The sequence below is a fragment of the Fusarium keratoplasticum genome, chromosome 1 (assembly GCF_025433545.1).
Source record: "Fusarium keratoplasticum isolate Fu6.1 chromosome 1, whole genome shotgun sequence".
Lineage (NCBI taxonomy): Eukaryota > Fungi > Ascomycota > Sordariomycetes > Hypocreales > Nectriaceae > Fusarium > Fusarium keratoplasticum.
The window spans coordinates 3,699,762-3,727,439 of record NC_070529.1 but is presented as its reverse complement, the minus strand read 5'-3'; the positions used below and the strand labels follow the sequence as shown (position 1 = coordinate 3,727,439).

At 55.0% G+C, this 27,678-nt stretch overlaps 10 protein-coding genes across 10 annotated transcripts; 2 read left to right on the top strand and 8 right to left on the bottom strand.

The window, feature by feature from the left end:
- Positions 1-1,325: 1,325 nt before the first annotated feature.
- On the bottom strand, positions 1,326-3,093 carry NCS57_00112200 (CBF domain-containing protein; the record flags this gene model as incomplete). The annotated part of the gene is made up of 3 exons (XM_053051194.1): positions 1,326-1,493; positions 1,547-2,432; positions 2,486-3,093. 3 exons carry the CDS (start codon positions 3,091-3,093, stop codon positions 1,326-1,328), a joined length of 1,662 nt encoding a protein of 553 aa, XP_052919709.1.
- A 358-nt stretch (positions 3,094-3,451) lies between these two features.
- Positions 3,452-4,376, top strand: NCS57_00112100 (ATP synthase subunit 4; the record flags this gene model as incomplete). Its single annotated transcript, XM_053051193.1, has 4 exons — positions 3,452-3,482; positions 3,570-4,018; positions 4,079-4,301; positions 4,354-4,376. The coding sequence occupies 4 exons, from the start codon at positions 3,452-3,454 to the stop codon at positions 4,374-4,376; spliced, it is 726 nt and encodes a 241-aa protein (XP_052919708.1).
- Positions 4,377-5,055: 679 nt separating this feature from the next.
- Positions 5,056-7,209, bottom strand: NCS57_00112000 (uncharacterized protein; the record flags this gene model as incomplete). The annotated part of the gene is made up of 2 exons (XM_053051192.1): positions 5,056-5,641; positions 5,756-7,209. The coding sequence occupies 2 exons, from the start codon at positions 7,207-7,209 to the stop codon at positions 5,056-5,058; spliced, it is 2,040 nt and encodes a 679-aa protein (XP_052919707.1).
- A 562-nt stretch (positions 7,210-7,771) lies between these two features.
- NCS57_00111900 (Ubiquinone biosynthesis monooxygenase COQ6, mitochondrial) lies at positions 7,772-9,281 on the top strand (the record flags this gene model as incomplete). The annotated part of the gene is made up of 2 exons (XM_053051191.1): positions 7,772-7,940; positions 7,987-9,281. The coding sequence occupies 2 exons, from the start codon at positions 7,772-7,774 to the stop codon at positions 9,279-9,281; spliced, it is 1,464 nt and encodes a 487-aa protein (XP_052919706.1).
- Positions 9,282-9,544: 263 nt separating this feature from the next.
- On the bottom strand, positions 9,545-11,060 carry NCS57_00111800 (NADH-ubiquinone oxidoreductase 49 kDa subunit, mitochondrial; the record flags this gene model as incomplete). Its single annotated transcript, XM_053051190.1, has 3 exons — positions 9,545-9,561; positions 9,617-10,358; positions 10,413-11,060. 3 exons carry the CDS (start codon positions 11,058-11,060, stop codon positions 9,545-9,547), a joined length of 1,407 nt encoding a protein of 468 aa, XP_052919705.1.
- An 846-nt stretch (positions 11,061-11,906) lies between these two features.
- Positions 11,907-12,557, bottom strand: NCS57_00111700 (N-acetyltransferase domain-containing protein; the record flags this gene model as incomplete). The annotated part of the gene is made up of 1 exon (XM_053051189.1): positions 11,907-12,557. The coding sequence occupies one exon, from the start codon at positions 12,555-12,557 to the stop codon at positions 11,907-11,909; it is 651 nt and encodes a 216-aa protein (XP_052919704.1).
- A 1,193-nt stretch (positions 12,558-13,750) lies between these two features.
- On the bottom strand, positions 13,751-16,746 carry NCS57_00111600 (Zn(2)-C6 fungal-type domain-containing protein; the record flags this gene model as incomplete). The annotated part of the gene is made up of 4 exons (XM_053051188.1): positions 13,751-14,625; positions 14,711-15,197; positions 15,752-15,808; positions 15,901-16,746. The coding sequence occupies 4 exons, from the start codon at positions 16,744-16,746 to the stop codon at positions 13,751-13,753; spliced, it is 2,265 nt and encodes a 754-aa protein (XP_052919703.1).
- Positions 16,747-20,514: 3,768 nt separating this feature from the next.
- On the bottom strand, positions 20,515-21,948 carry NCS57_00111500 (Apple domain-containing protein; the record flags this gene model as incomplete). The annotated part of the gene is made up of 2 exons (XM_053051187.1): positions 20,515-21,318; positions 21,388-21,948. 2 exons carry the CDS (start codon positions 21,946-21,948, stop codon positions 20,515-20,517), a joined length of 1,365 nt encoding a protein of 454 aa, XP_052919702.1.
- Positions 21,949-23,614: 1,666 nt separating this feature from the next.
- On the bottom strand, positions 23,615-25,471 carry NCS57_00111400 (Ubiquitin carboxyl-terminal hydrolase; the record flags this gene model as incomplete). The annotated part of the gene is made up of 1 exon (XM_053051186.1): positions 23,615-25,471. The coding sequence occupies one exon, from the start codon at positions 25,469-25,471 to the stop codon at positions 23,615-23,617; it is 1,857 nt and encodes a 618-aa protein (XP_052919701.1).
- Positions 25,472-26,672: 1,201 nt separating this feature from the next.
- On the bottom strand, positions 26,673-27,677 carry NCS57_00111300 (uncharacterized protein; the record flags this gene model as incomplete). Its single annotated transcript, XM_053051185.1, has 1 exon — positions 26,673-27,677. The coding sequence occupies one exon, from the start codon at positions 27,675-27,677 to the stop codon at positions 26,673-26,675; it is 1,005 nt and encodes a 334-aa protein (XP_052919700.1).
- Position 27,678: the final 1 nt, after the last annotated feature.

Below are 27,678 nucleotides of genomic sequence, written 5' to 3'. Positions count from 1 at the left end.
CATGGATCAGTGATGATGTCAGCTACCTGGGGCTACCTGCCTACAGTTTGGCGCCTGCATCGGCCAGCTACAGGGGGGCGCTCGCCTGGAGCAATAATTGGCCCAGGGCACTTTTAGCTGGGTTCCCACTAACCGGCCACCAAAGTTACCGTCGGGTCAATCCCCGCAGCGGGGGGCGATGAGAGTTGGGGTTGCAGAGAAAGGTAAAAAGGAGGTCAATGTCAGAAGTGAATATCATCATGGCTGTAGATCGACAACATTTCTGGTGTTGAACCTAGCTCCTTGTCTCTTCTTTCCTTTCTTCTGGTATGCGACTCAAGGCCAGCAATGTCGGTCATGCCTTGCAGCCTGGATGCGCATGTCTGCTCCACACTCACCAGTCAATCGGCCATATCCGGCCCTCGCCAACTTGGGGCTTCAAGGCGTTACCACATGACAACTGTTGGGTCTTAGATTCACCACGTTCACTCGCTGGGTTCCCGGTGACATGTGTCCAGCTGAGGACGTTTCTCGCTGAACAACATGTTAGCCGAAACTCCTCTTTTCATCTTTACCGCAACATCAAAGAGGAGCCAGCGAGTTGTCATGATCATGGTGTACAACATCACCGGCCCCACTAGCTATCGGTTGTCACCACTAGCTCGGTATCACGTCCGGTACGCGCCGTCAAGCCAGCGCAATATACCGCAACACCATGCAACCTATCACAAGCAAAGGCGTGGTGGCAGAGTGGTCTAATGCGATAGACTAGAAATCTATTCTCTTCGGAGGCGTCTGTTCGAATCAGGCCCACGTCGGTTAGTTTTTTGCTTCTTTTTGCTGTTGTTGATGATTCTTTTTTTGCCTTGTTTCGCGATTGGTGAGTATTTGCTCTTGGTGTTTCTGTTGCCACCGGGACGACAACTCAGCATCGTTTCTTTTTGTCGCCACTGCCTCTTATCTAGGATTAGGTACTTGAGGTTGCAAGATAGCAAGAGTATCCCTGCTTTAAGAACTTGTGCCCTCGTGTGAGGCTTGCTAAGAAGCACTCAGCAACCCTAGCAACGACCAATACCACATGCTGTGCAAGGAAATACAGCATTTTGACGTCAAGGCTTGTCTCAGCGCCGCAGCTCGCCTATCCAGCTACATTGAAACCTGTGTCCATACTGAGACTAACAAAGTAACCATTGCATATCATTCTAGAGTACCAACTTTTCGTGGAATGCCCAAACACATTGCCATTTGCGCCATGTTCCTCACGTCTCTAAGAATTACACGCGAGTCTAACTTGGGTATACGCAACAAACTAGCTTTTGCCATCCTTACAGTCCTTTAAATCGTCTTCACGCAACTTCAGCGGTCTGGGGCGATCCCTCAAAGTCCCACAGCTTGACAAGCAGGCTGTCGGGCTCAGCGTCACCGGTCTCATGTGGCAGGAAGACCTTCTTGGGAATATGGAACTCGACGACAGGTGCCTTCTTGACGTTCTTGGTCATCTCGGCCTCGAGGAGCTATAACAATGGTTAGAACCTTGTCATTAATCTCACACGTAGCAACAACTTACAGTAGCATATGAGTGGTCGAGGAAATCTTCAATGTTGTAAGAAACCTTGGTGAACTGCTCAGAGATGACCTTGGTAATAGTGGCAACGTTCGGGTGGTAATGAGACTGGAGCTGCACAAGCTCCCAGAGACAGCTGTCAATCGCCTGCGTCTCCATTGGGTCCGTCTCGTCCGGCAGGAATGGGTCCTCAGCGCCATGTTCGCTCATGTGCTTCTTGACCTCGGGGTCCCTCTCCTCTCGGTGAATCATGAATGTGCATGTCGGGTGACGCTTAAGCAGGTTGTAGATCCAGGGGGTCACAAATACGATGGCGCTGGGGGGCGCATTCAGCGAAAGCCGGGCGAGGCGCTTGATAAAGCTAGCGACGAGCGCTGCCGGAAGATGGGTTGAGGCGAGGAAGGTGTCCAATAGGCGGAAGAATCGTGATCGGTGCTTGGAGTGAAGAATATCGCGATCCAGAAGGGAGTAGAGTTTTGTGTAGAAGGAGGGGTAGTCCAGATTCCGCTCCGAGATCAAGTAAAAGACACCCGAAAGGGCCAGGAGGGACATGGAACCGCCGACGTCGTAGGAGTTGGTCAGGAAGTCGGCGAGCAGCTCCGGTTTTGTGAACCAGGGAGCAATCACGGTCGAGATGATGTCGAGTATCCGCTTGCGCTGCTCCTTTTCCTCAGCGAGGGTCATAATGGCAAGCCATGCCTCTTGGCCTTGCTTCTTGTGCTGGGTGACATTTCGAAGAGGATGAGCCTTCTTCTTTGGCCGCGGGACGTAGTAATCCTCCAGCTCATCAGCGGACTCTGGGACGCCATCTAGAGCAGACAAGAGCGCAAAACATCGATCAAAGAGTTCTGGTGAAGCATTATTGTCTGAATGTTTCTCCACAATGTACCTAGATAAAATGTTAATTAAGGCTGTTGACCAGAGGTTGTAAAGATCACGTACTTGACTGAGCTGAATGTAAAGTAGCGGATGTCGTCATACTGCTCAGCAAACTCCTCGATATAGACCTTGCTTGCGTCCTCATTCTCACTCATAAGGAGTGATTCCATAATGTCGCGATGGAATGCCCGAGGGAAAATGTACTCCTCCTTGTCATACATAAACTGCCCCTCAGCCTTGAGCGTCCTCATGCAAAGAGTCAGGGCGGTCGGGGCCAGCTCCTCATCCCGAAGCATTGCGAGCAGAGTCTTCTTAAACTCCCCGAACTGCTCCTTGAGCCAGCCGACGACGACCAAGTCCTTCTCGGACAGGCTCTTCTTGGAGATGAGAGCGCCCTGGGTGAGCAGCCGCACAAAGATGCGGCAGAGCGCGACGGTTGCCAGCATGCTCTCGGGCTCGCCCTTTTTGAAGTCATTGGCGGTGCTGAGAAGGACGGTGATGTCGTTGTAGTTCTTCCGCGACTCTAGGATGCCTTGTTCCATGAGCAGGATCTTGGCGTTGGGATCCTCGGACTCATCGCTGGCGCTTGATGACCTCCGTCTCTTGGTGGGCTTCTCTTGAGCTGAGGACCGCTTGCGCTTGGAGCGCTCCTCTGTAGCGGCCTTGGGCATTTTTGTCGCGTCTCCTTAGATGTATCTCCTATACAATAAGATTAAAAAGAAAAGAAAGAAAAAAAAAGACCCAAATATCGCCGGTTCTGTTGCAGGTCTCAAAACTTCGGTTCATTCAAGTTCATAAAGTTCAACGTCTAGAAATCTTTACTTGACTGTTGAAATTTCGCCCAATCACAGCTGACCCCGGCGCCAAGACCCTCCCACGGCAAAATCCCGGCCGTGCCAGATCCCCTCCGATTTTCAAGGTCACGTGCATCTGATTGTTGCCGAGCTAGCGCGATAAAACCTCAACCTCACTTCCAGCTCCCCGATCAACGACAAGCCCACGATACCCCCATCACGTAACCATCTCACAATGGCGTCACGCTTGGCCCGAAGCGCCGTCGGTACGTTCTGAGAGCCCTCGATACTCGATCCCGGCCCAATTCCCACCCCAATTGGCCTTCGCGACGACTCTTTCTGACCCCAAACAGGCGCTCCCCTCCTCCGACCCGTCCTCGCCCGCCGAGCCGCCCCTGCCATCTCCGCCGCCGCCGTGCGATTCAACAGCAATGTCCCCGCCGAGGAGCCCAAGAAGAAGGCCCAGAGTCTCATCGACGCCCTCCCCGGAAACAGCCTGCTCAGCAAGACCGCTATCCTGAGCTCCGCCGCCGGTCTCTCCATCTACGGCATCTCCAGCGAGTACTACGTCATGAACGAGGAGACCATCATCGCCATCTGCCTGCTCTCCGTCTGGGGTGGCCTGATCAAGTACGGTGGCCCTGCCTACAAGGAGTGGGCCGAGTCGCAGAACAACAAGATCAAGAACATCCTCAACAGCGCCCGTGCCGACCACACCGAGGCCGTCAAGGGCCGCATTGAGGACGTCAAGCAGATGGGCAGCGTCGTCGAGATCACCAAGAACTTGTTCGAGGTTTCCAAGGTAATTCCGAGATGGCCGTCGGACCCCGAGGCGACATGTGCTGATGGCATTGTGTGTTAGGAAACCGCCAAGCTCGAGGCTGAGGCTTTCGAGCTCGAGCAGAAGACCGCCCTGGCCGCCGAGGCCAAGAGCGTCCTTGACTCCTGGGTCCGATACGAGGGCCAGGTCAAGCAGCGACAGCAGAAGGAGCTCGCTCAGTCTGTCATCGCCAAGGTCCAGAAGGAGCTCGAGAACCCCAAGGTCCTCCAGCAGATCCTCCAGCAGAGCGTTGCCGACGTTGAGAGTGCGTGGATATGCCCTGGACATCCAATTGACTATGCTGACACAGTTTACAGAGATCGTCGCCGCCAAGCAATAGATGACCAACCGCCGCTAGAGTCTCGATCCCTAGATTCCACGGTTTCCCTTTGTACCCCTTTTGTGTCATAAAACAACACCTGTGCATTAGCCGAATCAATCAAGACCCTAGTTCCTTCAGTGCTGGAAAGCTGTTGCCTGTGAGATACGTCAAGACAGGGTCAATTGCGTTTCAATTGGGTTTGTCGGAGCTATAATTTGCTCTTCGGGAAAGGTCGGGATCTCCGATATCGCCTATCCTATTTTCCGAGTTGAGCAAAAAATCAAAACAAATATCAACACTCGATGTCGTCTATTCTCTTTACAGTGACTCAATTGGAATCGCCAACATCAATTGTCAATCTTCCGTAATGCCATCTAGCATTGGATTGCTGTACGCGGCTGGCAGACAAACTGACGGGGCGCGCACACGCTTGACAACAAGAAGCAGATCACAGATCGAAATGACCTTGAGAATGTTCAGTAAGAAATTATTGTGCGTCTGTACATGGGTAATTATACACTCGAGAAAACCAGCAATCCTCAACGCCGGCCATCTGCTCCACGGATTCAAGATCCAAAGCATAGGTAACCACCCACCCATCCGCCCGGCGCATCAAGACCAATAGATAAAAAAGAAATATGGTAAAGGACTGTCTGTTGTGAAAACAGGTCAGAAGAATCTGCTGTGAGAACAGCTATTAGTAGATCGGCCTCGGATCTTCCCACTTCTTGGGCTCCGGAGTCCCCTTTGCTGCTGGAGACTCATCTACTCCGGGGCCGAGTGACACGCGCCCACTTCGTCGTCTTCTAGCTCCATCGCCTGCGACAGGACCAATCCACTCCCAAGCACGGCCGACTTCGCCGCTGCGACCTTCTCTTTGACTGGTTCGAACATTGCTGTTTTGCTCAACCACAACTCGCACTCTCTGCCAGATGCGCTCACGCTCCGAGAGCGAGTGCACGGAGCGTAGGATATCATCTCTCAGGTTAGGCAGAAACAACCAAGGGTCATCGATATCTTCCTCACCCAGCTCCTTCTGGTTGGCCAATCTTCCCAGGACCAAGTCAACCAGAGCAGGAACTTGAGCCGAGGTAGCGACATGCTTGCGATATCGGGCTCGCATGTACAAGACAGTCAAGATTGACGTGACTAAAAGTCCAATTGTGAGTCGATATCTTGCCAGGCTGAGTCTGAGCGATCGTTTGAGCGCGCAGGTGAGCGGAAGGCGAGCGAGAGACGTGGACGATAGCCGTCGTTCTGGAAGATCGGGGGAACCGGGCGGTCTGTAGGGTCAATAGTGGATCTGGTTAGTGTTTTGGTCAGAAACGGTTTGAGGCAATGTCGTCGTTGTCGCGGAGCCCGTTGTCGACGCGTGTGGATAAAGAGATGGAACTTACGGTGCTGTCTCGACAATCTCGATTTCTTCCCTTGCAGTAACCTCTCCAATGGCAGCAGCCCAGAGCTCATCGAACTCATCCTCGTTGAGTCTCTTGGAGCGCTTTCGGCTGACAGTCTTCTTAAGTTCCTGCTCGGGGATGGCAGGAGACTCCTCCTTTTTGCCATCCTCAGTAACAAGCTCTCCGCACTCATACTTGGCCCGACGTTCTCTGAGCTCTTCAATGGCCTTGTCGGCTACAGCCTTGACTCGTCGAGCCTTTTCGCCATCAGGCTCGCAGGTAGGTGGCAGAGGAACTAGGCCACCAAAGGACAGGGGGTGCGGCTTGAGAATAAAGTCATGCTCGCATTGAACAGAAAAGTCCTTGAAGCAGTAGGCGTGCTGAGGGCAAGGTTCGCACTGAGGCTCGATGTATGGGAGGAGAGCGTCAGGAACAGGAATCTCTGGTGGAACCAACGACTTTGCTGGTGCTCCGATCCCACAGTAACCGACGGCCATCTTCTCCTGTCGATACCAGGCAAGATACGCGCCCAAGAGGGCCATGAAGAGGACCAGCAGGGGCGCGCCAAGACCACCCTTGCGAGCGACCTGACCAGCAGGTTTGCGCGGCTCAATCGTAGTCTCCCCTCTGCTTGCTGCCTCCTCTAACTCGAGTTGCTCATCAGGAGTGAACTCCTCGCCGGGCTCAAGTAGATCAGGAGTCGGCTCACGATACTTGGGAGTTGGCTCGCGATATTTGGGAGTCGGGGCTTCAAGCGTCTCTTCATAATTATCGGAATAACCATCTGTTCGTCGCCTCGAAGTCGACTTGACGCTTCGGATAGTGTCTCCGCCGCCAGTTGTGCGTCGTCGGTTGGTTGGAGTCTTCTGAGCGGGCGAGCTCCCACTCTGGAATGGGTTATCGTATGTGAAGACGCTCTCATCGGGATCTGGCATGATGGTCTCCTCCTCCTCGGGCTCCGCCTTGATCTTAGGTGTAACGGTTCGCCGAGTCTGACGGGTCGAGCGAGGAGCCTCATAGTCATCGTGGTCATCGACATGGGAGAGTGCCCGGCTCACGGATCGTGTGCTCCGCTTCGTCGGGCTTCTAAGCCTAGAGGCGGGGGTTGCTGGGACATCGTCCTCAGTCTTGATTCCTCTTGACACCTTTCGAGGAGACTTGGATCGCCGTTTCGAGACTGATGGGGGGGCAAGATCATAGTCGTCCCAGGTACCCGTGTCTTCGGCGCTACCGGCATTGACGATACCCATGCTAGATCGCTTGGCTCTTGCCCGCTGGGCTCGGAGCTTGGGAGCCTGAGACAAGACATGCTCCTCGACTAGCTCAACCAGCTGTGCCTTCTTTGCTGTTGCGGGGTACTCGATGTTGTGGGTGACGAGTATAGATCGTAGTCGCGGGATGGTGACTTTGTGGGCGTCAAAGCCCTCCTCGAGGTAATCCTCAACGTCCGCCATGATGTCTGCTCTGTTGGAGCTTGGGATATGGTAGGACAAGTTGCAAAGGATGGAAGAGTGTGGGATGGCCGCAGATCATAGACCGTCCACGTTGTGTAGGTGAGGTCACGCAGCAAGATCAACAACAAAGATAGCTGCACGTTGCGCCCGCGTTATCACCTGAAACCGCAATGGTCGCAGCGCAGTCGCGAGTAGCGTCTTGCAAAAGATGCCCAGGCGGCGTGAGAAATTCCTGCTCGAGGTGGGGTGATGGACTTTTCCCTCTCGTCTGGACAGATTGTTGATACAAAGACCCTTGACGCAATGATAAGTTGATAGCGCCGTTGTCTGTGGCAACTGGAGCCTTGAACTTGCACGTTCCTTGTCACTTGACCCGTGCGGTGGTTGCACCGCCACACAGAGCCACGATGCGCCACATTTGTCCCGCGAGCTATCGAACGATTGAGGGACGACATTCGCTGGGGAGCTTCAAGCGATGTCTCATCCCACATCGTGAGTCGTGATTTGCCTTTCACGACGGCGTTTTTCTGGCATTGAGGGCTCAATTGACTTTTCACACATCATGCTAGCCAGAAGGTCTGTTTTGGGACAGTCCAGCTTTGTCTGTCGGAGCTGTGTCCGCCAATACCAGTCCCAGATCCGCCGGGCGTCCACTGCCGCTCAAGACAACATTTACGATGTCGTCTGTGTTGGAGGCGGCCCAGCGGGCCTGAGTCTCCTCACAGCTCTTCGTACGTTTCTATATTTATATTCAGAATCTTGTTAACACTCGAACAGGGGCCAATCCCGTCACCGCCGGCCTGCGAGTCGCCCTCGTCGAAGCCCAGGATCTCTCCAAGGTCTCGTCGTTCTCGCTCCCTCCCACCCAATTCTCCAACCGATGCAGCTCCCTCACCCCTTCCTCGGCCCGATACCTCGACACTATAGGCGCATGGCAGCACATGAAGCGCGAGCGTATCCAGGATTATCAGGAAATGCAGGTGTGGGATGGAGTGACGGGTGCCCGCATCGAGTTCGACTGGCCTCCGGGCTCCGCCGCTGACAAGACGATCGCTTACATGGCCGAGAACCTCAATCTTACGTCTGGACTTCTCAAGAGGCTCCATGAGCTTGGCGGAGTGGACATTTTCGACAAGACCAAGGTGGAGAATATTGATCTGGGCAAGGAGACTGAAGAGGTTGATCTGAGCGAGTGGCCGATCGTCCAGCTTTCAGGTGGTCATTCCCTAGCGGCACGTCTTCTTATCGGCGCAGACGGAGCCAACAGCCCCGTGCGTACCTTTGCTGGTATTAACAGCCGCGGCTGGGACTATGGTAGACACGGCGTTGTGGCAACCCTCGAGCTGGAGGGTGACGGATGGGGCGGCGAGTTCAGCAAGATTGCCTACCAACGCTTCCTACCTACGGGTCCCGTTGCGATGCTGCCCCTTCCTGGTAACCATGCTTCGCTGGTCTGGTCTACCACGCCAGAGAAGGCTGCCCTTCTCAAGAGCCTCTCCCCCAAGGACTTTATCGCCATGGTCAATGCCGCTTTCCGCCTCAGCCCTGTCGACATTGGCTTCATGCACACCCAAGCAGATGGCCAGGCGGAGGAGTTCTCATGGCGCATGGAGCACACAACCATTGATGCCGAGTCGATCCCTCAAGCCGTCGTTGGCGTTCAGGAGGGCACCGTCGCATCTTTCCCCCTCAAGCTGCGTCATGCCGACACTTATACCGGCGAACGCGTTGCCCTCGTTGGCGATGCGGCGCACACCATTCACCCCCTCGCTGGCCAGGGCCTGAACCAGGGTCAGGGTGATGTTCAGAGCCTGGCCAAGACCATCGAGTACGCCGTGTCTCACGGTCAGGACTTGGGTACGCAGCTGTCTCTTGAGTCGTACAACAGTGAGCGCTATGCTGCCAACCACGTCATCCTCGGCGTTTGTGACAAGCTCCACAGGCTCTACTCTGTGGAGAGCGGTCCTCTGGTTCCGTTGCGCTCAGTTGGTCTCAGGGCTGTCAATGCCTTTGGACCCCTGAAGAATTTCTTCATGCAGCAGGCTTCAGGCACCGGCATCAAGCTGCTGTAGAACCCCTCTATACTCCCCTTAACGCATGTACTCTTTGATCTGTAACATTAGACTTGTACATAATCACTCTAGGGCAGGTCAAAAGCCAAAAATGTTGGAACTGACATGTTTCATTGATACCTCACAGCACAACATCACCTCTACCTACATAGCTTCTCGCTCGAGCGCACGACATTTGCGGGAGTATTTACCGTGGTCTCCCTATCAGCTATGATTACAAACAAAAGGAACCCATTCTAATCTTCTTTCTTTTCCACTCGACTTTACCGATCGACCTCACCTATGATGGTTGTTAGCATGTGCATATTCTACCGCAAAAAACCAGAGTAACTTACCAAACACCAGATCCATAGTACCAATAACCGCCACAGCATCAGCCAGCAAGTGACCCTTGGAGACGTGATCGAAACCACCCAGGTGAGCGAAACCGGGGGCTCGGATGTGGCATCGGTATGGCCGCTCGCTACCGTCACTGACGACGTAGACACCCATCTCGCCCTTGGGGGCCTCGATGGCGGAGTAGGTCTCACCGGGAGGAACGGCGTAACCCTTGGTGTAGAGAAGGAAGTGGTGGATAAGGGCCTCCATGTTCTCCTTCATGGCGGATCGGGGAGGAGGAGAGACCTTGTAGTCCTCGACGCGGATGGGGCCGGCGGGCATCTTGTTCAGGCACTGGTGGATGATGCGGAGGGACTGTCGGAACTCCTCCATTCGGCAGAGGTATCGGTCGTAGCAGTCTCCGTTGGTTCCGACGGGGACGTCGAACTCGACCTGGTCGTAGGCGTCGTAGGGCTGGCTCTTTCGGATATCCCACGGCACGCCGGAACCTCGGAGCATGACACCGGTGAAGGAGAGGTTCAGCGCCTCGGAGGCGGGAACGACACCGACACCCCTCAATCGCTCAATCCAGATACGGTTGTCGGTCAACATCTCCTCGGTCTCGTCGATACGGTCGCCGAACTGGGTGGCCCACTGGTAAATGTCGTCGAGAAGACCAACGGGGATATCCTGGTGAACACCACCGGGTCGGACGTAGGCGGCGTGGAGACGGGCACCCGAGACACGCTCGTAAAATTCCTTGATAGTCGTCAATTTCTGTCATTCTCAACCAATTGCCCGCCATTGACCTACCATGAGCTTCTCACGCTCCTCGAAACCCCACAGGAAAGGCGTCAAAGCACCAACATCCATAGCGTGAGAGAGGACGGACATCAGGTGGTTAAGGACACGAGTGAGCTCGCCAAAGAGGGTTCGGATGAACTTGGCACGCTCGGGAATCTCGACGTTGAGCAGCTTCTCGACGGCGAGGGCGAAGCACTGCTCGTTGGTCATCATGGAGACGTAGTCGAGTCGGTCAAAGTAAGGCAGGGCCTGGAGATATGTCTTGTACTCGATCAACTTCTCGGTACCTCGGTGCAGCAGACCGACGTGGGGGTCGGCGCGGACAATCTCCTCGCCATTGAGCTCAAGAATCAGACGCAACACACCGTGGGCGGCGGGATGCTGAGGACCAAAGTTGACAGTGTAGTGTCGGACCTTGCGGTCCTCGACCGAGTTCTCGCGCGACTTTCTGGTGGCACCGGGCAGCTGGCGGGACAGGCCGTAGGGATCGCTGGGATTGGCAAAGTCCTCATCGACGGGGACGAGTCTGGTGCCGACGGGCTCGGCAGCGGCGTACTTTCGCAGGGAGGTCGTCGAGAAGGGGCGAGCGGCGAGGGCAGCGGGCCGCATTCGACACAGGCTCTGGGCGCCTCGGCTGGCGAGTCTGAGGGAGGCCATTGTGAGAGGAGCGGAGAGGGAGGGTCGGCCGTGAGTGAGGCGAGATTAAGAGAGTCTCCCAGGAGGGCCTCTGGCTCGAGGTCAATGGCTGGTTGATGGAGGGGAATTCGCCTTGGTGGTTGTGCCCGTCATCTCCCGCGGTCCGGGGATCTCTGTTGAAACCTGGGAGCTTTGCTCTTGGTGGTGGGCCGGACTATTGTTGATGCGGGGGTCTGCCCAATCAACGTCCGACCATTACTCGTTCGTTTTTATACAATTACCCGAGCGTCCGCCGTCACCAATTGTCCAATCCATCTCGGCCGAGAGTTGATAGACATGGCAATGTGACTGTAAAGCTCGGGAAAAATTAAATAAAATTATTCTCGATCTATAGTACATCATTCGAATACAATTGAAGCAGTAGTAATGTTCCTGGGCCTGTACTATCTCTGCAATGTGAGGCAGACTTCCAGCCAAGTTTCATCCTCCATGTACGGCGTCATCCACATAATGTTACCTATGTACTGAGCAGTTAGGAAATCGCCACAACTCAACACCAAGTCCAATAGTCTATGTGTAATACAATCAAGCATTCATCTAATCAGGTATAGTGCAATTGATTATGAGTTTGACTTATACCAGTAGCTAATCGTGTTTCGGTAACAATGAGATAGTCACTCGACTAAAATGTATGACACATTTAGTATGAGTATGGCGCAAGAGGTGAATCAACAATTATGTCAGGCCTTTTTGACATAAACTCATAAACTCCATGTATATCCTCACGACTACCTAACACGCGAACCAAGCCTACGAAGTCCATATGCCTCTACGCCTAGTCACCTCCTTCCTTCTGCCCCAATCCCATCATGAATCTCTCACCAACTCCTTCACCCCCTCAAGGTCACTCCTCAATAATCCGAAGTTGACCACATCCATCAGCACCCCAAGCTTCTCCGCTGCTCCCCTCCTCGTCCCCTCCTCAACAAACCCGCACTTCTTCATGACCTTCTGGCTTGCCTCGTTGCGTCCGTATGCCTCCCCCTCGATCCTGTTTAGCCCAGGCCACGTATCGAAGCACCACCTCACAAACGCCCCGATCGCCTCAGTTGCGTACCCCTTGCCCCACGACGCAGAACCCAACCAGTAACCCAGTTCCCACGTCCGAAAGTAGACGTCGCCCTTAGCAATGATGCCCACGGCGCCGATGAAGCGCGGCTCCGGGGATGGGTTGTCCGCCGTGAGGGGCTTGACGAAGATGCCGTTGTGATAAGGGTAGGCCGTGCCATCAGGCTTACACGCCGTGGAGAGAAAGGCCTCAGCGTCCGATAGTTTATATGGCGATGGGAACCCCGCTCGGAGATTGGCCGTGACCAAGGTGTCGTTGCCCGTCTCGGCCATGGCTGGGGCATCGGAGAGGAAGTATCGGCGGATGATGAGCCGTTCCGTCTCCAAGAGGATAGTGCCGGCCTCCTCACTAGGGGGTGAGGGCGAGGATAGTATTGTAGGGCCCGCCATGTTGGACGGGGATACCTAGGACAAGTAATATGGGACTCAGGCCAAGGTTGCTTGAACAAACACGTAGTCTATCCCTGGAGCGACCAGTGATGGTGGTTGTCAATTGTGAGTTTCCAACCATAGTTCTAGGCGGAGGGAATCTCATACTATGCCAGGGGTGGACATGATTCACCGATAACGCACAGTCACATCTGCTGATTTACAAAGGATCTTATTCTCCTCCGGAGCTAGTGGTTTTCAGGTAGGTGCTCGTATTCCTCACAGGACAAGCTGACTGATCGTGGGGCTGACCTTGTCCTGTTGGCTACTTGGTGGTGTCAACATCCCAGATCCTTGACTCATTCGGAGAGTTGCAAGGCTACGCACGACACAACAATAGAGCTGTCTCAACCAAAGCTAATCAACCAACCATTGCTGGCAAGGCGAACTAGGCAGGCAATCTTGCATCGACAACGCTCTCCCGGAAACATGGCCTAGGCCGCTTGTCTATTCCTTCGCATCTCTTACACCTCAACCTCGCCTTGCTTTGCTTTGCTCTGCCTTGTCTTGCCTTGCACGCTCAAACGGCCGTCATATCGTACATGGGTATGGCTGCCACTGCGTGGCTTCTAGAATTCCTCCAAGCTGTGTGGTATCCCTTTCCTTGCAGAAATCGCTCCATGTTCAGTCTCTACCGGTGCCTTTTCTCTGCCCAAGACGAAAGAAAAAAAAGAAAAAAAAGAAAACCGCCGCCTCCTTCTCCCTCTCTGCCATGTCGCAGGAGCATTAGTTGTACAACTCAGCCAGTCTAGGCCATTACTATCTGCAAACGCCTCGGCCAATAACTCTGTAGGCCGTCCAAACTTTGGGGGAATAAAGAAAAGACAAAGTGCCTCCCACATCCCCGTAGGGAACAAACGCCCAAAGCAAACAAAACAAAAAAAGCAATCAGACAAAGAAACTTTTATGTGAACCCCTCGCCATGCCTCCCAAACGATGCAACGAATACAAGCGAGATAGCCGCTCCAGAGTAACAAGGTGGTGCTTTTGATAGGAAATGTGGGTGAAAAGAGTGACGGGCGAGTCGACTCCAACTCTGTTTAAAACATAAGAAAATTAACCTGAAGGTGATATATCGAAACCGGTTCTCGTCCACAATCAAGCTCGGGCAATGGTATCCATGGTATAACCGCTCAAGCGGCCTCGGCTGCTGCCTAAGTCCTCCGAGTAACGTTGACGCCCGGGTTAACAAACGATCTGTAGGCAATATCGCTGAACCGCCGCACCACGTTGGTTGTACCTCCTGTGACTTGGGACTCATCCAGAATAAACTTGGAGGCCACTGCGAGCCTGTTCTTGGGGTCGCTCTCATCCAGGTGCGCGGGAATTGTGTTGCCATAACTAGGGTCGAAGTGAGGCGACAGTTCCCGGACAACCGCAATCGAGTAGAGAACATCTCGATTCTCGCGACCATCAAGAAGATAACGCATCCGGGTAAGAACATCGTCCCTCGCTTTGACGGCCGGCTGTAGTGTTGGGTTCTCGCGTATGCGAACAAATTCTGCAAGATTGTACCAGAAATCAAACTGACGGGTCCGGTGAGGGTCGACATCCTGCAAAGGCGGGCAAAGGGGGTTGGCCTGCAAATAGTCACCACACAAGAGTGCTTCCACAACCTTGACGCGGTTCTTAGCCTCGTTTGCGTCACCATCTCGAGGTAGTGCCATGGTACCCATGGAAGGTGCCTGGTCAGGGGACTGGTACGAGGTCCGAGCAAGCTCCCACACAATACGTGTTTCGAGAATACCAGAATACGCCATCTGGGCATGGTCGTTGGCCCTCACGGCCTCCAGGATGTTGAGAAAGGACGCCATCAAGTCCATCAAGCGTGGGTCCCGAGGAAACGACATCTTTCCACTCTCCGCGAAGTAGTACCACCCAGTCTCAAAGAAGGAGCTCAGCCCGGGTGCGTACATCTCATGATACACCTTGGTCACCTCATTGAGGACTTCCTCAGTTTGAGCCGTCTGCTGGGTAGGTGGGGCTGCGCCCAGGAGGTCGATAATCTCATCGATCTTCATTCTCTTGGCTGTCGAAAACATGCGTAAGCGGATGTTCTCACAGCAGCGCAGCAAACGACGAACGAGGGGAAAATCAAAAGTAGGGGGCGCCACCTCTGAGATGCAGGTTGTTGTCCACCATAGGCTTTTGGTCAACTGGTCTTGAGCCGTCCTGGGCCGATGATGAAGCTAGGCTTTGCAGTGCCGGATCGATTGCGGATGAGTATTCGTATCCGGACTCGGACTTGATGGGAGGAGACGCGACGGTGGAGAGGCTGGACTCGTAGCTGAGCGAGGTGATGGACGGGTTGGGGCTGGCAGTGGTCGCGTGTGCAGTAGCGTAGGAGCTTGGGAGCATAGACGGCTGACTACCGTAGGAGTTGGTCGCCCGTGCAGGTAGGCCCGGGTTGGTCGCGATTGACGAGGGGATCGTCGAGGGCACAGAGCTCGGTATCGCAGGTGGAGTGCGTTGGCTCGAGGGCGCAGGCTGAATATTCGACGACGATTGACCGCCCGGTTGCTGTCGAAAGATCGGATCGTATCCGAGACACTCGCGTTTTGACTTTTTGCAGTTGTTGCAGGTAGGATGAGTCTCGTCGCACTGGCACAGAATATGTTAGAGATTGGTGTTGGGCGGGGTGGGCATCTCCACCAGAGAGAGAAAATAGGTAGGGCGAGGTGGGCAAGCAGCTGGCTGGCAGTGCCGCAGCATGCGAGACGCCGTACAAGGCGCGACACGACAAAACGGCCAATGGCAAGCTCAGCAAAGCTCAGCAAACGGCCTCCAAACGGTTTCTCCGTCAGTGGCTTACTTGCGAGGTAAGCTTGCAATCTGGGCGAGCTTGGGGCGCGCATTGTCTCGGACAGAGGGAGGCTCTACTGGGAGGAAGAAACATTGACCACGGACGCTACGTGAGTTTGAGTCTTGCTCGCTTCTGCTGTAGCTCCATGGCAAACGAGCAAATCTGCAAGGAACCGCCAGTACAATGCAACCATCTCGGTCAGCTTGTGACCGGCCGTGGCTCGCTGGGTGTGTATCTTGCTCCCTTTTCCCCCTCCCAGCCCAACCTCCCAAGAAACCGCGTCTCGTCTCGTCACGTAGGGCAAAGCCTTGAGCCGCAAGAGGAATTCAACAACGATGAAATCACAGCTTACCTTGATCCTGCGTTTTCGGCAGGTTAAACATCCTGTCTTGGTCCGACGCTTAATTTCCTACCACGGATGAATCCCGCGTCAGCTCACTCTCCTCACCGTATTTTCACACAAGACCTCTTGAAAGGTCGAGCTTCGAGGTTCCAACACACCTTTTTTGGCCCCCTATGTCCCAACAGTCGTGGATCGTGCGGAAGCGCGTATCGAGACATGGGGTCCGAGGGGATCCCGTAACCCGCAGCCATCGGCATTCCGTGGTGGCCATAGAATGGCAAACCTCCCGACACAGGCGCCATGGGCATGCTCATCTGCATGCCCTGGGGATTCGTCACGGACGGCCCCGGTTGTTGGGGGACCGGATCGATCGTACGCATGCTCGGTAGTGACATGACGTTGCTCCCAACGGGCATGGGGTTCGGTCGATAGGCATCGACCGGTTGTTGGCTCGTCACAGCAGGATAAGAAGCATACTGGGCGGTGGTCGCGCCAACCGTCGTGGCGTACGGCGTCGAGGGACCTGGATAGCTCACAGGCTGGCCATGGGGAGCTCCTGGGTGCTGGTTGGACATTTCCGGATTGGACGAGGGCGTCGATGCACCCTCGGAGGCCCTGCTGTCGCCGTTCTGCTGAGGGACCGCGGACGGGGCAGCAGAGACAGCAGCAGCCGAGGCCGGCGTAGATGTCGGCGCGAATAAGGCAGCGGGGACGTCGGGGTCGGCGGCGGGCACGGGTGCGGAGGGAAGAGCTGCGGAGGCGGTCGAGGCGGTCGGGTTATCCGATGGTGTTGAGGAAGAGGTGCCAGCAATGGCGGCGGCGATGGACGGGAGGGTCGTATCGGCTGCAGCAGTTTGAGGTGCGGTTGCTGAACTGGCGGCGTAGGCTGGGGGAGCAGCAGACGCGGCGATGGGAGCTAGAGAGGGAGATGTCGACGTCGGAGCAGAAACTAGAGGATTGCTGGGAGAGTCGCCGTGACTCTGCCCTTGGACTTCTTGAGCCATGTTGTTTTTAATTAGAAATTTTATGGAGCCACGAGGCAAGAGTCAGGAATAACGAGAGGCGACCGGGGGGAGGCGACCCTAGGCCACGGAGGAGGACCTGCTGGGCAGGGAAGGTGAATAGCAGCAGCCCAGGGCGTGGAAGCAGCAGGGGGGCAAGAGGCGTGTAAGAGGGTCTCGTCTCCGGAACCAGGGCCGAGAGCAGCGGGCCCCGTACAAGCAAGCTACCGTGGTGAACGCGATACGATGCGGCTTGCGATGCGCCTGCGGCAGAGGCAAGAGGCAAAAGCCGTGATGGTGGACTGGGCCAAGGCCAACAACAGGTGACGAGGCGCTGCCGCGACAGGCAGATGGGGAGCGGGATCGGAGACGGGAGACAGAGGATGGCTCCAGGAGATCGGGAACAAACGGGGATGGGGGATGGATTGGATCAACTCGCTGTCGTCGTCGAACATCGAGGTCACTCTACCCCCTGCCCGGCTGCCGCGTGGTGGTGGTGGGAGTGGTGACCGTGGTGGTGGTGTTGGCCGCAAATTGTAAGTTTCTAGTGGGGACAGCCGGGCTTGGTAGGCCGATGTGCCATGCGGAACGATCGATACTCGACGAACAAGCGCGCGAGCTTCTTTCTCCCTGTGAGAAGAATCCAGCCTAGGCAGGAAAAAAAAAAGCGAGAGGTAGGGGGAACGGGCAAATGGAGACGAACGGGGGGCAAAATTAGTCTCCAATCGTGGGGACAGGCAGGACAAGAGGCCGAATACAACCTGGGCGCTGCGCTCGCTCGCTTGCTCTCGGGGGGAGAAGGAGGTTTGAAGATGGGAAACAAGTCGGATTAATGTTTTGCGAGAGACGGGGCCGGGAGGCTCAAAAGAGGTTGGGGGACAAAAAAAAAATAAGTTTTTTTTTAATTAATTTTTTTTATTTCTCCCTCCCATCTCTTTGGGCAATCAGCCGCGCGGAAGAATAGAAGCTCCAGCTCGAGCTACAGAGAGGCTTTTGCTGAAAGGCAGCTGCATTAGCGGCGCATCCTGCTCATGCTCCTGCCACAAACGACCAGCATGAACAAGCTGATTGAACGGTCGGGTTTTTTTAATCCGAGCAGTAAGGGCGTTCAAGCTTTCCAGAGCTTCCATCCTGGCAGTGGCAGTGGAGGTCTTAGTCTTGGTTGTATCAGGGCATGAGAATCTACGGTTCCATCCAACTGCAGGCTGGTCCCTTGGAAGCAACCTCCCTCAGCCAGACTTTACCACCTTGGGCAAGTCTAACGGCAGCTCATTATTTTGGCAGCTAGTCCTAAGCTAGGTAGATACGGTAGGCAGGTACCTACCGTACCCAAGCTCCCTCTGCGAAACAACAAGTAGTGACCCTGTCCATAAGGCATGACAGCGGATATAGCATGGATTGACCTTACTTGGCATGGAGCTGGCGAGCATAGGTAGCACTCCTTGGCTTCCATGACTTTTGTGAAGAGGGCACGCGGCTCAGCACAAGTGCGGCTAGGGGGTGGGCATTGGATAGGATATGGATCCGGGACAGATCCATGGACGGGATTAACCACTTGCATCAGCATCCTCCGGCACGGAATCGCACTTTGTCCCCGTCCAACAGGGACCGGTTTGTTTTTTCTGCAATCTCTTGTCGCACCGGGAAGGAAAGGGAAGGGAAAGATGGGTGTCTGACAGGAAATCCCAGAGCATGCATCATGGTAAAACATCAAAACTCCATCTGGACAAGCACAAGCCTGGGCAAACCCAGCAGCCAGAGAGTGAAAGAAGAAAGAGCTTTGATAGCAGGGCGCACGCCCGTGCTTGATTGTGTGCCACTCATGGTTCGTAGGGAGCAAGGGGCCGCGAGGCTCGTCCACCCAACAATCGAGGACACACACCCCCCTTTTTTCCCGACAAGTCCGTCTATTCGTGCTTTTGGCGGTGACAAGTCGTATGCGTCGTGGTGGTGGTGGTTCAGGAGTGAGCTGTGAACGACTGGGAAAGGTCGCTTGGACTGACCTTAGGGGTATGTACTTCGCAAGACAAGACGACCAGGTACCTACCTATGGAGTAAAGAAAGGTAAGGTTCTGTTTTCTCTTTTCTCCCTCTGGGTACGATACGCAAATCAAATCAAATCAAATCATCCATGGGCGGACGTGGACGTGGGAACTCCAAGGGGCGTGCTGGCATCGGGCCCATCGGGCCCGTTCCTCTACTGTCCAACGACCAGACAAATGGAAACTGTCAGGCAAGGGCCCTGTTTCCCTCCATTGGATCCATTGCTTCCAGGTCCCATCCATCCCCCGCAAGCCACTGGACCCCACGAGTGAACGAGTCCCTAAAACCCTTAGCTCCCAGGGAGGTCCCAAGACGCTAATGTACCTACTCAATTACCCGAGCCCGTCCAGCTGGTGACAGCGAACCTACCCAAACCTTCACAAACCCACATTTGATCCAATCTCACGGGAATCCATCTCAGTTGGGCACACGCGAGGTTGACGGACGGGGCGAGCAAGCACCAGCCATCCAGCCATAACCTACAGTACCGATCGTCACAGAAAATCCCCGATCCTCGGCTCATCATTCTAGCGTCATAATTACTGTACAGGACAGCACAGGGCAGCACATTTCCATATCTCCATCTCTACAGAAGGTGTGTTTTACCCGGCCCTTCCCATGGAAGCAACTTCAGCACAGCACATGGAAGGTACAACGGTACCCGCCAAGCCACCGTCAAATTTCCTCGCTGCCCACACTCCCCCCCAATCTCATCTCATCTCCCCCCCTGGACCGACCGACCTTTGGGAACCTTTTTTTTTCCCCTTCCCTAGGTTCTTCCCTTTCTTCCAATTTCTCACACCCCCTGGTACTTATCATCTTTCTTGTGTAACCTCACCATGCCATGTTCCATCTCCGAGGCAGATGCCTAAACAGGAGGGAAAAGGGCCCAAAACGGGTCCTGGACTGCCTCAGTCATAGTGACACAGCCGACCGTTGTTTGCCTTCAGCCATGTCTGAGTTTGACTGACTCTCGCAGCTCCTCTTCAGCTGCTGCGACTGATTCAGTTCTCAGCTCGACACCTCCATCTGATGGAACCAAAAGGAAGACCCTCTCCACACTCAGCCGACCCGACGCCAATCCAACCATACCATGGCTTCCTCAACACTCGCTCGCTCGCTGGATGGACGGATGGATGGATCCTGGCACACAACCATCAGCAAACATCCCGGTTGACAGACGCGGCGGGAAGCAAGCGAGCGAAAGCCGTCAACAAGGGGCTGCAGACTGTCTGGCCAACCACGTCCCCTTCGCGCATCTCACCATCTCGCCTTGGTGACTCGCCTGCGATTAGCTCCCGAATTCCTGGAACGTCGGTCGGGCTTTACCGCCGTAGCCTCCCCGGGCCCCCTCCGTACGATGGGATCCACGTTCCAGTGTCCCTCTCCACGCCGGTTATCCAAATCGGTCGGCTCTTGAGTCGCTAGCCCGGCCGTGCATGCTGTTCCAATGAGACGCCGTGCTTTTGCTTTGCTGTCGACGCTAAAAGGGGCAAGCTATGACAACCTATGGCAACCTATGATACATGATATGATACACCGTCTAACGAACTCCATGCGTGCCATACCGCCAGGCGAAGCCGCCCATCCTTGCAAAACAATGCACCGGAGCCCATCCCAAACCATACCCTCTGTCCCGGACTCGAATTCGACAGCTGGGCTGGCCCCTAGCCGAACTGAATTCTCGGATCCTCCCTTTCTCAGCTGCACAGAAGCTCACCGTCTCCATCATGAGCAGGCTCTGAGCAGTGGCTTCACCTCAGGCCAGTTCACCCCCGATGCCTTTGCCGTAGCGCCATCCGCCCCCAGCAGAACCCAAGGGCTCGTGTGACACCTCTCGTTCTCCATCTCGTATGTCCATGCCAAGCACCGCCTACCGCTCTGCTGGCATCGAGTCTGACAGGCGTTTGCGCTCCTCACATCCCCCCACGAACGCGTGTGCTCGTCAGGCTTGCCCACATGGTCGGCTGTCAATTCGGTCGGTCGTCCCTCGAGCGTCGACATGGGAGAGCCCCCGAACAGCTCCCATACGTCGCGCCATAGCACTGGCTGGTCTCTTTCGGCGAGCGTCTGCCCCACGTGGCGCATCTCACCGGGTTTGCGCAGGCCGTGGAAGGAGACCAGGGGTGAACAAAAACGGTCGCCCCAGATGCGCGTGATTGACGGCGGTTCGCCGTTAAAGTGATGGTTGTAGCTCTCCTCGATATAGATCCCCAGCTTCTGGAGCGTTGTGGCTACGAGCCGGTCACCCCACGTCTCAGTCATGGACTCGGTGTATGCCTCCTGGACGATCCCCGGGTGCTCAAAGAGGCGCCTCATGGCCTCTCCGGAGATGAGAATGCCAGATCCTCCGTGCCCAAAGCGAGCCTTGAAGTCTCCAACGGCGTTGCCAATGTACTGAGGCTTGCGGTAGTCAACATGACCCAGCAGGAGCTCCAGTGAAGGGCGGACTAGAAAGGTATCATCGTCCAGGATGATGTACCACTTCTTGCCGGGTAGCTCCTTGTAGATCATCTCCATGCCCATGATGAACTGCATGAGGTTAGTTTTGGTATCCATATTTGGCCAACGCCAACCAACTATCGGAAGGGACGGACATACCTTGAGTGCATCCAACTCCCAGCCGAAGCTCTGGCCAATTCTCAGAGCCTCATCCTCATCTCCTGACTCGAGCTTTTCCTGGAGGCTCCTGTACTTGACCAGCCTCGGGTAATCCTCAACCTTGCCTCGGATCTTGGTCTCCATGACTCTCTTGATGGCATCATGCACAGTGACGCCCATCAGCGCCGCATCCGTCTGGTTCACCGTGGTCCAATCGCCAACGACGAGAAAACTCTGACCCTCCTTTCCCAGATAGCCGCCGGTTGAGGCAAACGCAGCGAGCTGGTCGGGCACGCGGTGGCGGGTACCATAGCCGGTCTTGATGAGGTAGCCGACCTCGGTGCTCAGATCCACGCTATACCGCGCCGGTGCTCGGAGCCATGCGTCACGGTCTGTCGTGGCGCCGCGTAAAAGGTTGAAGAAGCGTGATACGTTGAAGACGAGGGCCAAGCGGATGGCTGAGTCGTGTGGGAGAATGGAGTAGATGATGAAGAGGGAGAGGATGATTAGGATGAAGGGAGTCTTGAGACGACGACGGAGGCGGCGAGAAAGTATAGCCATTTTGGGAAATGGGTGAGTTTAGAATGTGGTGATGTGAGGCTCAGGGGGAGCCGATGTGACTTGCTGAGGTGCCAATTTTGCGCCGCACCATTCTCATGAGGCTACTATTCTCATGAAGTTCTCATAACCGCAAAGGAAACGTTTCTTCTTTGTCAATGCCTTGATCCAAGTGAGAAAACGTCAATGCAGACGTGTGTGCTGATCCTTTGCCCACTCTGGACCACTGAAATGGGCAAGTCGTAGCTGTAGGTTTTTGCGTCTACAATTTCAGCATGAAGAGTAAGAAAAAAACACAACCAGCTTCAATCCGAGGACTTCAGAATCCAGATGAAAAGAAAGGAGTGAAATGATGATTATCGATGAGGCCAGATGCAACGAAATCAGGCTTGGAACAGCAACGACCAAGGCTGGGTCGTCATGCTTGACGTTGGCCTCGACTCCTTTTGATGACTCAGCAGCCGCGGGTGCAAGGGATGAGATGAACATGATTGGCTGCTAGGGTGATGCGCAATCTTGTGAATCCCTCCAAGGCAGATTTGGATCGTGAAATGTTTCAATTAGCCTCTGTATACCCTATATCGATCCTTATTTTCATCGGTGATGGTGTCTGCCGGTTTCTATCTATCAACCGTTCTTTTTATTCAGGCAAGCTGACTGCTCCAGAATATGACCAAATACCTAGCATGATCACACAACATAGTCGGCCCGTCCATCCAAAGGAAAAAGGAGAGCCAACATAAACAGACAAGGATATTGTTTCAAAGCCAACACAGGTGATCACCGAACCCTCGTCAAAATAGAATTTAGCCATTTTTCCCATTATTCTCGTATCAGCCAAGAAACTCTATCTTGCCTAATATGTACACACCATGACCGTAACTGGACAAAGGCTATATTGAGACAGCCGTTCATGACATGCATCATGCGCATGATGACAAGGATATTGATTGTGTTCCCTGTGGTCATCACTCGAGTAAGACTCTCGGCAGGTGCTGTTGACAATCTGCAGGCTAGAAGCACCCTGCTCTCGGAAACATGCCAGTAGTTCTGCAGTCTGCAACGAGGCTGACATGGTGTGTCTTCTAGAAGGCCACCCTAGGCTGCGAGGTAGCATCCAATATCGGTATCCCACAATGTCCTTGTTTCGGTTGCGGTTGAGCTTGAGCAACTAATTGACGTGAGGAACAGCCGAAACAGAGTCTCTCAAACACTAGCAAAGAGAATAGCTCCGACGATGTATTGTACTCCCATACTCCAGTTCTCCAGACAAGATATATAGAGGGACTATCGTTCTAAGAGATGCGCTGTATTGATTTTCATATGCAGGTACGCCTGGTACCGTTCTATCTTCTTCTGAAAGACCGTCACCATCTACAAAACCCGCTCAACTTCAACCCCGTCTTCCCACCAAAAAAAAGTACTGATATCCTTCATCAAGAAACAATGGAATCTAAACCACATCGAAACACCGGCATTTTGCAACGCCAACCCATGCAACAAAAATAATAAACAAGCATGAAGATGAAACACGGGCCGACTTTTCACCAAAAAGTCCCGGCCACGCCCCCTTTGAGTAGAGCAAACATCAGCAGTAACAAATACACATCCATCACTTCGTGGCACATGATCAACGGCCCGAGAATAGACGCTTCCGAGCCGAAGCCCACTAGGAATCCTTCTCGAGCTCGTAGAATAGCAGATACACCTCCCGCTGCATGCCCAGCACCTCGCTGGTCTTTGCCTCGCGCACCTTTTCGTCGTTGACCCGCCACCACTTGTCCGTCGTCTTGCGCCTCTTCGATCGTCTGGGCGGCGAAACCACTGGCTTTGGAGGTGACGGGCTGTCGTGTGTCTGCTTCGGAGACGTGAGCTTGGAGAGCGCCGACTTGGTAGATGCGGCGACAGAGCGAAGACTGACAGTCTCGGAGTCCTTCTTGCCTATTGCTGGGAGGCTAATCGAGGTGCGCAGATCCGAGGGAACGCTCCTCGGAGGGGCAGCCATTGACTCCAGGGACGGCGTCGACGAGCTGTCGCCCGACGATGCCGAGAGGAGATCAGGGGTCGAGATTGCCGGGCTGTGTGTCGGGCGAGCCCCAATCACCGGGGTAGAAATAGGCGTCGGGGTCTTGCTGTAGACCTCGGAAGGGTGGAAAGTGTTTGGGTTGGAGTAGGGGGCAGGGAGATTTTGCCGCCTGAAGGCTTCGTAGTGACCACTGTTATGTCCACCACGATGGGTTACAAGGCCGAGAAGCTTGTACTTCCTCTGGTCCATCAAGCCACCCAGGGGCAGTTGCTCTGGGAAAGAGACCTTGGCAGAGTTCTTCTGCGTCATCTGCCCAGCGTCATAGATGGACCGCGAGAGGTGAATGGCCAAGATCTTGGGGAAGATGGACATGCGAGTCGTCTTTGCGATTCTCCGCTTGGGCGCATACCGCATATCTCCAAGCTCCACATCCTCTGGGGGGTTCTCGGGGTCGGTGTCAATGGCGTACTGCAGCTTATCGAGGCTCTCCTGGGCTTGCGCCTTGAAGCTGTCAGATGTCGACTTGGCAATCTCGTCTTTTAGATTGTTCCTTGTCTGCAGCAGGCGGCACATCTCGCACTTGAAGTCGTCAATAAACTCGGTCTTGAAGATTCCGTCAAAGCACCCGTTGAGGGTTGTGCTCGAGACCTGTGGCACAGCCAGTGTGATGGTACAGAAGGTTTCCTCCCGTGGCTTGGTCTTGTATCGACAAGTCTGGCACTCCAGATGGGACTCGTATTTTCCCTCCATGGGGAAGCCCTCCTCTATTTCAATTGGTAATTGGCCGTTGATCTGGGGGATCTCGGCTTCCGTGGACGGTTCAATGGCAGAATCACCGTTGTCGTTGCTGGCTGACTGCTCCTGTGACGATCCATCGCTATCATTCCCGTTGACCTGGCTGCTCGACGTTTGATCGAGGCTCACAGTGCTGGGCCTGGCTATGAGACCTCTCCGAGCGTGGAGTCTTGCGCGCTGGCCGCAGTGATACTCATCCTTGAGCCGCTCAGCGACAATCTGCAGGAACTCCTGCGCGTCCTGCTGCTGGCGGCTAATCCTCTGCTTAAAAGCAGCCTCCAGGACCTTGACGAACTGGAAAGGGGAAATGGACTTCCTATAGATGGGGCGTTCGTTAAGCGCATCCAGCATCTCCTTCAATCCCTGGGTGACGAGACCCTCCTGCAGACCCTGTAGCTTCCATTGTGCCATCTGTTTGCCCTCGGGCTGGACGAGACTGGCATAGACGGCGGGATCCTCAATACGGCGACGGTGCGTCTCGCGGATCAGGTAGACGCGCAGCTCCCCGAGGCCGGCGAGGGCCTGGAGGACCGAGTTGATGAAGCAGTCATTGGCCTGGTTCCGCAGACCGACAATGGACTTCTTCTTTGAGCTCGCAGGATCGTGGTCGATGGAAAAGTTGGGCGCAAAGACGTAGATGAGGGCGGCGGCGGCGAGAGAGGCTCCGGCGGCGTAGGTGACGACCGACGCCGACTTGTCGGGCATGGTCAACGGGGAGCGGAGCGGGAACCGTTCAAACGGTGCTCGGAAGGATCGGGATCTCGGGGGGTTTCGAGGGTCGAGCAGCAGCAGCAGCAAGTGGGAATCAAGCTCGAGTCTGACAGGTCAAACGGTTTTACAGCAGGCTGTGGCGCGCGGGCATGCCCGGTGCTGTTTTTTTCTTTATGCGAGGGAGGGTTGGGTTACGGATAGAGTTTCAGAGCCTTTTTTTTGTGTTCTGCTGCTAGCTCCTGTCTGGGACGGCCGACGAGGACATGGCAAGGTCGAAGATGCCAGAGAGGGAGTCGGGATGGGAGGAATGATGTGGAGAGATGCAACCAAGACTGTAACCCAAATCTCAAGGCCAAAAAAGAAAAGAAAAAAAGTTCCGAATGGCGGCGTGGAGGGGGAGTTTGACGATAAACGTCGAACCGCAGCAAAAGGGCGTATGTATTTTTGGGGGGGCAGCAAGGTGGTTTCCAATCCGATGGCGATGGCGGGTTTTCTGGAAAAAGCGAAGCCGGAGCCCGCTGCGAAAGAATGGGCCGAACCCGCTGAAGGGTCGCCCTATTCAGGCAGGTCGCAAGGGGGGAGCAGCTCGGGCACGGGGCTCCGGTGGAGGATTTCTAGCGTCCTTTGGGGGCTTCGGTGGATCCCCCGCCCCCTCTCCTTCCCCCGGGAACAGGCCTCGGAAGCTTCGGTGGGGGAAAGGTCGTTTGCTGCTGACCACCAAACGTACCAGCGAGGCGCGGATATCTGCTACCCTGGACCTTCACCGTTTCCCGTTAAACCCGCGGATGGACTGCGATCTCGCGGGACCCTCGAGTGAGGGGGGAGGGGCTGTGATCCGCGTACTAGGAATAATAGTCCGAAGAGGTGCATTTCCATTTGTCTGCGTTACTGTTGGTCTGCTGTTGTTTTTGCCGTTTTGCCGGATCACCAGAACTTGGCGGTCGGTCTCTAGATCCACAACTCGCCGAACGTGGGGAACCAGGCACCGAGTTTCTAACGACTCAGCAGAAATATCCACAGATTACAGATATTCACGAGATCTCCATTCGATACCAGATGATCCATATACAAGTTGTACAGGGAAGCCTAGTTTTGCGTCGGTGTGAATAATCATTTACAAACGCCTTCGAGGTCTAGACCGTCCTCGACTCTACCCGGTATTATATCTCAAGTTATCTATATCGTGACTTGCTTGTCAAGACTCCTCCACAACGGTCCCTTGCCAATCCCACAAGCTTCCATCTAATGCTCCTCGCCTCACCCACGTCGTCACCAGCTCTCGGGGCATCTCGTCACCGTAGAACGAGGTGGGAACATCGTACAGCTCAACCGTCATGCGTTTCTTGGGGTCAATCTGCTTCCAGCGATCCGTCTTGACCCCCCTCCACACGAACCCGGCGTCTAGCAGCACGATCTTGATGTCCCGGTCGAGTTTGGCGTCATCCCGGGGCAGCTTATGAAAGTACTCATCCTTGATGTTGGTGGCCTCGACATTGAGGGACCGCGCGAGGATGACATGCTGCAGCTTGGGGAGCGTCGCAATGTCCCACCACAGCCAGTGGCTGTCCACCGGCGCCCCGAACAGCGTGAGGCGCTCGAGGTCGGGCCATAGCCTCCATACGTCCGTGGGGCTGTCGGGGACACTCAGCGCCGGATAGTCGCCGAGGCAGACAAATTCCTGCAGCCTGTGCAGCCGCTCAAACCCCTCGCGGAGGGTTCTCCGGATGCTGAGGTGGTCATCGAGGGGATCCAGGCTCTGGAATGGCATGAGAACCACCAGCCTCCTCAGCGTCTCGCAGACCTCGCAAAAGAGCTCCCGCACCCAGATCGCCGTGGGCTGATCATCGAGGGATTCACCGAACGGAGCCAGATAGAGAGATGTGATGTTCCGCAGGGACAAGACGGGCGGCAGGCTCGGGACAAAGCGAGGGACGCAGAGCAAGAGGTCGGCCAGGCGGCGGTCCGTGTCGATATAGAGGCATCGCTCTCGCAGAAGTCGAGTAGCCAATCGGTACGTGTCGCGCGAGACCCGAGTCAAGGCGAGGAGCGTCTTTGTCGAGATGTGCGACGGCGGTATCAAGGCGCGAGGATTCGAGGGGAGGACGGACTCGATGATGTGGTAGAGCAGCTCGGTGGGCAGAACGCGCATCGAGTCTGGCGCGTCAGGCTGCGCCTGTGACGTTTGAGAGATCATTGCCATT